General features: G+C 42.6%; 1 protein-coding gene across 4 annotated transcripts; it reads right to left on the bottom strand.

Moving 5' to 3' along the window:
• Nucleotides 1-777: 777 nt before the first annotated feature.
• On the bottom strand, nt 778-7697 carry LOC133473673 (gastrula zinc finger protein XlCGF52.1-like). 4 transcript variants are annotated; one of them, XM_061765277.1, is made up of 3 exons: nt 7558-7697; nt 5704-5847; nt 778-1965 (listed from the first exon to the last, which is right to left on the bottom strand). In XM_061765277.1, the coding sequence occupies exons 1-3, from the start codon at nt 7577-7579 to the stop codon at nt 878-880; spliced, it is 1254 nt and encodes a 417-aa protein (XP_061621261.1). In that variant the 5' UTR covers nt 7580-7697; the 3' UTR covers nt 778-877. The 4 variants fall into 4 exon arrangements, with proteins under 4 accessions (XP_061621261.1, XP_061621262.1, XP_061621263.1 ...); XM_061765278.1 differs by lacking the exon at nt 7558-7697 and adding an exon at nt 6358-6736; XM_061765279.1 differs by lacking the exon at nt 7558-7697 and adding an exon at nt 6591-6736.
• Nucleotides 7698-8119: the final 422 nt, after the last annotated feature.

The following is an 8119-nucleotide window of genomic DNA, read 5'->3' as shown; positions in this document are numbered from 1 at the left end:
TGGGCGTCCCTGCTAAAGCTACTGCCCCCGCAACCCGACCTCGGATAAGCGGTAGAAAATGGATGGATGGATGGATGGAGAATACAGACACGGAAGTGGAATGAGGACGCTCATTATTCATCCAGGTCCAGCTGCTGCTGACCTGCAAGCTGGTTAAGCGGCAATCAAAAAATTTCGCCTGACAAAGCAGTTCCACAATTTCTACTTTTCACATCTGCTTCCAATATTAGTGGGCGAATGTTTGTTTTGCAAAGAAGGTCCTGGTCTTTCTCAAATATATTTGATAGACAAGACAATTGAGTTACTTTCGCCTTTTCAAGAGGCGTCATTTATTCAGGATCACATATGCACTTTACAGTCGGAAAAAAAGAAAAATATTCTAGCTACAATATGATACAATATAAATTGATTGCTATGATTTTGATATCATATGAGCAAAAAAGTCTTTCAGAGCACATAGTCCAACCATTCACATACATCTGTAATGCTAATTATGGGCCGATACTGATCAGGCCCCTCGGATCAGTGTAAAGTCTACTTATGGGGTTCCCCAAGGGTCTGTATTACGCCCGAAATGATTCCGATTATATATAAAGAGTATATCGTATAAGAATACATTTTTTGGAGTGATTATTGATACCAAGCTTTATTGGAAGCCACATGAAGACAACATCAAAAAAAATCATAGCCATCGTCTATAACGCCAAGGATGTTGGAAACATGAAATCCTTATATACACTTTTCTGCTTATATGCTTTTAAGCTTCCCTTCTGAGTGAAACTTTTACAACGAAACCGAGCAGGAAACGGGTTGATCACCAGCGTGGACTCTTGTGTGTATTTTTAAACTTCCCTTCATGGAGACTCTCCAAGGTTTCTCACCTGTGAATTCTGATGTGTGTTTTCAAGTTTGCCTTTAAGGAGAATCTTTGACTACAAACTGAGCAGGCAAACGGTTTCTCTCCAGTGTGTGCTCTTGTGTGTCTTTTTAAGCTTTCCTTTACAGAGAATCTTTGACCACAAACTGCGCAGGCAAAAGGTTTCTCTCCAGTGTGGGTTCTTGTGTGTATTCTTAGGCTTCCCCTATGAGAGAATCTTTGCCCACAAACTGAGCAGGCAAAAGGTTTCTCTCCAGTATGGGTTCTTGTGTGTATTTTAATGGTTCCCTTATGAGAGAATCTTTGGCCACAAACTGAGCAGGCAAAAGGTTTCTCTCCAGTGTGCGTTCTTGTGTGTGTGTTTAAGGTTCCTTTTACAGAGAATCTTTGCCCACAAACTGAGCAGAAAAAGGGTTTCTCTCCAGTGTGGGTTCTTGTGTGTTTTTTTAAGTCTCCCTTCTGAGTGAATCTTTGACTACAAACTGAGCAGGGAAAAGGTTTCTGTCCAGTATGGGTGCTTGTGTGTATTTTCAGGCTTCCCTTATGAGAAAACCTTTGACCGCAGACTGAGCAGGCGAGCGGTTTCTCACCAGTGTGAGTACTTGTGTGACTTCTTAAGTGTTCCTTCTGAGAAAATCGTTTACTACAAATTGAGCAGGTAAAAGGTTTCTCGCCCGTGTGTGTTCTTTTGTGTCGTTTCAAACGGCTATGATAAGCAAATGTTTTCCCACACTGAGAACATACCCATTGTTTCTTGTCAGTGTGACATGTCATATCACTTTCAGACTGTGCATCCTCATCATAGTCAGAAGAGTGTGACGTCAGGTCATCACTATCTGATAATGGCGCTATGAGGCCGTCTGCTCGTGATCCTCCACAGTGGTCTCCATCACCCTCTGTTGTCATGTGTGGACTTGAGCTGCTGCTTGGAGGCTCCGCCTCTCTGCTCTCCTCAATCTGACTTTCAGCTTCCATCTTCAAAGCGACACCAGTGGATGGCAACTTGGTGATGTCCTCCTCCTCCACTTCCTCTTTAATGCGAGGGGGCTCTGGCTCCTGCCGCTTAGTACAAAGACTTCCACTGATGTCTGCAAGACACAAGATGACAAACACATAGTTTGGTCAAGTCAATTCTCATCTTACTTTAATGGTATGGAATTGCAAATTCACCTATCCTTGGTTACTCATGGAAAGACTTTTGCAATATGGCAAAATGTTTAAATATATATGTATATATTCATTTCAAAATACTGCATACAGCAGTGGTTTTAACCGTGTAGGTATGGAACCCCGCAGCTTTCATACATGCATTCATGGAACCCTTCCTACTTAGAAAAAAAGAAAATAAGGTTCATTTCAAAACAGGTATATTTTTTTATTTTCTGCGTCGATTCTGACTCAGTCAACCAGGTCGGGGTCATCTGCAAAGGCTGCATCCTGGCAACTGGACTGTTCTTTTATGTTCAACAAACAGGAACAATTATAGTTTTCTTTCATATCATTTTCACAAAAAGTTTGTTCCTTCGTGTTATTTCTACAATCCTCGAAAAGGGTTCATAGGTAAGAGTAAATATTTTGGGCACACTTCAAATGTTTTGCATTAATAGCACCTGCTCCGACCGTGACAAAAAAAGTATACCTCATGAAAACTGCTTGAGAAATGAGAAAGTTACGATTTATTTTCAATATACATGCATTGCCTTCGATGGGTACGTTGCCCCCACCAATGTGGCCGCTACGTGACCTCGTCCACGTTTGGTCAGCTCGCTTTCATGAAATTTGCAGCCTCGCAGCAGACTCATTGTTGGATTATGAATTATTGCTGGGAGTTTCTTCATCAAACGGTGCCGTGACCCAGATGGAAAGAGACCTTCGGTGGAGACTCCTTACCAGACTGAGAACATGCCATTGTCTCTACAACCATAATTCCAGAGCTGAGGTCATTTTGAGAACCTGATTACTGTTGCTGGTGGATATTGTAAACTCTTGTGAATTGGAGTCCCAGAGAAGGGCGATGCCATCCGGAATTACGTAAGTCTGCAGTGTAGTTTTCTGTCATCTCTCTTCTGTCTTCAAATGCTCATCCTCCAGAGAGAGAATTATTTTTTTTTTCTCCAGGGTTTTGGTTTATTGGGAATAACACGTGGTTATTGCCCTCAGTCGAACGGTGACTGTAGAGACGCTTCTCCCGGCTGTTCTTTGCTCATGAATCCATTGCTCGAGTTGGTCTTCCAACTCGGACCACCTCGCCTTGCTTCCGCGGAAACTCAGCTTCGTCTCCTTGACTTGCCGAAGCTCGTTTTCCTGCTTCCTCCGCTTGCGAACCGTGCATTCGTTGATCTTGAATTCTCTCGCGACTGCTCGATTTCCCACGTTCCTCCGCGTAACCGATAGCTTGCAGTTTAAACTGTGCTTCGTAAGCGTGTCTCTCCGTAGGAGGCATTTTCGGGGGTCCTTAGCCAAACCGATGCACATACCGTTCGCTGTATACCGACTGGGGGCGTGCCTTTCGCCTCCTCCTTCACGCGCACCCTCCCCCCTTTAACGTCCGCATGCGGTCCTCAGTCACGTCCGCCTTCCCCTATATAAGCAGCGTGTCGGCAGGAAATGCTCCCAGTCGGTCAAGCGGAGCGCTCATGAAAGTCACACAACAACATTTAAAGATTTTGGAACTCGGTGCACACATAAGGCGCGCCGCATTATGAGGCGCCCCCGTCCGTTTTGGAGAAAATTGAAGACTTCTAAGTGCGCCTTATAGTCGTGAAAATACGGTAAGTTAGAAAGAAGAAAAAAAAGTCAAACTGACTCAAACTCTGGACAGCAACCGTCCAAAGTTAGAGTAAGCATGGCATTAACCATATTTATATTTAATTTACAACCCCAATTCCAATGCAGTTGGGACGTTGTGTTGAACAGAAATCAAAACAGAATACAATGATTGAATTGAATACACTACAAAGACAAGATATTTAATCTGATAAACTTTATTGTCTTTAGCAAATAGTCATTAACTTAGAATTTTATGGTTGCAAGACGTTCCAAAAAAGCTGGGACAGGTGGGAAAAAAAGACGGAGAAAGTTGGGGAATGCTCATCAAACACCTGTTTGGAACATCCCACAGGTGGACAAGCCAATTGGGAACAGGTGGGGGCCATGATTGGGTAGAAAAGGAGCTTCCCTCAATTGAATTGCTCAGCCATTCACAAGCAAAGATGGGGCGAGGTTCACCTCTTTGTGAACAAGTGCGTGAGAAAATAGTCCAACTGTTTAAGGACAATGTTCCTCAACGTACAATTGCCAGGAATTTAGGGATTTCATCCTCTACGGTCCATAATGTCATCAAAAGGTTCAGAGACTCTGGAGAAATCACCGCTTGTAAGCGGCAAGGCCGAAAACCGACATTGAATGCCCGTGACCTTCGATCCCTCAGGCGGCTCTGCATCAAAAACCGACATCAATGTGTAAAGGATATCACCACATGGGCTCAGGAACACTTCAGAAAACCAATGTCAGTAAATACAGTTCGGCGCTACATCCGGAAGTACAAATTAAAACTCTACTATGCAAAGCAAAAGCCATTTATCAACAACACCCAGAAACGCCGGCAGTTTCTCTGGACCCGAGCTCATCTAAGATGGACTGATGCAAGAGTGGAAAAGTGTTCTGTGGTCCGACGAGTCCACATTTGTAATTGTTTTTGGAAATTGTGGACGTCGTGTCCTCCGGGCCAAAAAGGAAAAGAACCCTCCGGACTGTTATGGACGCAAAGTTCAAAAGCCAGCATCTGTGATGGTACGGGGCTGTGTTAGTGCCAATGGCATGGGTAACTTACACGTCTGTGAAGGCACCATTTATGCTGAAAGGTACATACAGGTTTTGGAGAAACATATGCTGCCATCCAAGCAACGTCTTTTTCATGGACGCCCCTGCTTATTTCAGCAAGACAACGCCAAAACACATTCTGCACGTGTTACAACAGCGTGGCTTCGTCGTAAAAGAGTGCGGGTACTCGACTGGCCTGCCTGCAGTCCAGACCTGTCTCATGGAAAATGGATGGCTGGATGGATACAGTACACAGTACACAAGTATACACAATAAATGAACAAGTCATGTAAATAGGGTTTTCGTTTTTTTTTTAAACTTGCAATAATAGCGACCCCTGCAGTAGTTCGAAAATCATTGCAGGTAAGCAAAAAAGCTGACATCCTCGTCGTTTCCTTCACATATGATCTCATCTACGCACTTCAAACTCAAAGTTTGTGCGTCGCATCACGACGTGCGCGTATTAGATAACATGCAAATATGAATTCTTTTTTCATAAAGACCCAGCCGTGAACCTGTGCGGCGTGATGTCACACGCCAGCTCGTCGAGGGAAGTTGAACAACGTGGAGGCTGTTTCTGCCTTTTTTTGAATTAATGGCTTATGATTTTTTAAATTGACATGAAATGCTGAATTTATTTCTATTTGTGTATATTTTACTTGATGGGTTTGAATTTGCCTCAGCGAAACTGTTTCGATACAAGAACATACAGTTTGCCGCTCACTGCGAATACAAAAATCAATAAATTGTTATTTAGAAAAAGAAAAACAGTTTTTTTCTTGTGCATTAGAAAACAATTCAAAACAATTCATGTCATTTAAATAAAACGCATTTTAAAAATAATAATAATTGATTAAATTCTTGTAGGATATTGGATGTAACGTCACACATTGCCAGTAAATAAACAGTAGATTATATGATTACATATTTATATGAATGAATATGATTCAATTATTCAAATTGAAATGTATTTCCGAAACGAGCGAGAGAGAAACGAAGCCAACCTGCTCTGCGTAACACAATTCGAGGCCGCAGATCGAACGCAGCGTCCGGTCGTTGACCTTTTGGCCCCTCCTCCTCTTTCGGGCCCCGAAGTTCCCCGTCGTACTCCGCCGTCCTCCTCGCGCACATTTTCGCACTTTTCCGCTCTACGTCGGAGGGAATGAGGAAAAACAAGTGATCATCGGACATGTGAAACAATGACATCAAGATTAACATTTGGGGGTTCAACAAATGGGGAACAAAAAAAAAGGGCACCAAGGTCAACAAGAGGAAACAGTAGAACGTGTTAATTATGCATTGTAAGAGATATGCTCATTTGTGACCTCAGGAGAGAACATCGCTTTCAACATGATAGACATTCTACAAAAGGATGCAGAAAATACTCGTCATGGGTTATTAGCATCTTCGACAAATAAAGATGATAGGATCTAGTTGCCCAACATTTCCGTGTTAGTATTAGAGATTCTGGGGCAAACTGCTGACTCGTAGATGGCGTGAAAAGAACAATTGAGTTCTCCTCGACTTTTAGTTTTGATCCCAAACGCGTCTCTTTGTTAGCAAGCGAAGCTAAGCTAAGCTAAGCTAAGCTAGGCTAGGCTAGGCCGAGAAGATTCAACGAATAACGTTTCAGTTGCGTAAATTCGTGATGGACGTACAGTGACGAGGATTAGGCCCGTTCGGTACAAACTGAGGAAAATGTAGTGGAGTTAGTTGTTTGGGGAAGGAAAAAAATAAAATAACAAATACAAATAATCTCGAGGTCTGCAGCGGAGCATGTACGGCAAAGCCACTTGGACAAACTTCTAGTCAGCCAAGAAAACCGTGTAATGTAAACGACAAAACTCCCGTGACTGAGCAATTTTAAAAACAAGCTTTGGATTATACCAACATAATTTTGAAAATGTCTTTTTTTTTTTTCAAGTGGTTGTTTTAAGGTTATATGTCGAGTTGCGTGTTAGCGACACGAAGTTTAACCAGTTGGATTACAGTGACCACTGCACGTCTTTTTTTCCCCCCCTTTTACAAAGGCGGAGCGAACATCATTAATAAAGTTGGGTGGAAAAAGAACAACAACGGATCAGCGCTGCCATAAGTGGGTGTATCGCACTCGCACATAGAAAAAAAGGAAATAATTCTCATGTATTGCATATTTATTATTATTATTATTATTTTTATTTTTTTACAACGACAAGAATCAGTCCCGTGATTCTGGACCCAAACAGGCGGGGTCCTTCGGTGGCCTGCGCGCCTGATGATGACGTCACAGCGTATCGCACTTCCACTCGGACAAACAACAACATTGCGCGACATTGTTCGGTTGCTCGGTTCCGCGCTGTTCCGTTTGTTATTTCACGTCACCTCGAACATTCTTCCCGATATATATATTACAGAAAATGCCAAGTAACTGTACTGTTTTATTTTTATGATGACTGTTACCTTTTCTGAATGAAAAAGGGGGGGAAAGAAGGACCTCCTCTTTTTGTTGTTGTTGTTTGGGGCGTGCTTCCAGCACTGTGAGACCAATTGATCCATTACAATTATTTTCTGGATAAAAGGAACAGATCTCAGTAATATAAACTGATTTGTCCCATCTGAGCTTGAAACTAATACAGGATGGATTTGTTTTGATTTTGCCTTGTACTTATCCCAGCCTTCGTTTTTATTGTACTGCACAATTTATCATCTCGGCGGCCCAACCAAATATCAGTTGCAATATTGCTATTGAAAAAGAAATCACTCTTACACACCACCATCCTATGCTGTCTAGGCACACTCTCCCATACCCCATATTGACAGAGAAAAACCAAAACATTGAAATCTCCCACAGACCCTTGCCCAGTATTTATTAGACGCACCCTTTTGAGCGAATAGAGCCATGAGTCTTTTTGGGAAGGATGCAACAGGTTTTTCCACACTTGCATTGGGGGATCCTCTGCCATTCCTCCTTGCAGATCTTCTCCAGTTCTGTCAGGTTGGATGGTGAACGTTGGTGGGCAGCCATGTTCAGGTCTCTCCAGAGATGCTCAATTGGGTTTAAGTCAGGGCCCCGGCCGGGCCATTCAAGAACAATTACGGAGTTATTCTGAAGCCTCTCCTTTGTGATTTTAGCTGCGTGCTTAGGGTCATTGTCTTGTTTGAAGGCGAACCTTCGGCCCAGTCTGAGGTCCTGATCACTTTGGAGGAGGTTTTCAACCTTCGTCCTGTCCCTGCAGCTGAAAAACAACCCCAAAGCATGATGCTTCACTGTTGGGAGTGTATTGGACAGGTGATGAGGTCATGGGGCGTAGGAATAAGATTTGAATTATGAAATAATTCAAATGATTGGATTGAAAAAGAAAATCAATGTAAAGCACAGATCATAGAACTAAAATGGAACAATTTCATTGAATCATAAGGTTTTTTTTCCTTTTTATTCAT

Source organism: Phyllopteryx taeniolatus, unplaced genomic scaffold (genome assembly GCF_024500385.1).
Source record: "Phyllopteryx taeniolatus isolate TA_2022b unplaced genomic scaffold, UOR_Ptae_1.2 contig_34, whole genome shotgun sequence".
NCBI lineage: Eukaryota > Metazoa > Chordata > Actinopteri > Syngnathiformes > Syngnathidae > Phyllopteryx > Phyllopteryx taeniolatus.
The sequence above is the reverse complement of the archived record's forward strand: the minus strand, read 5'-3'. Positions and strand labels throughout refer to the sequence as shown.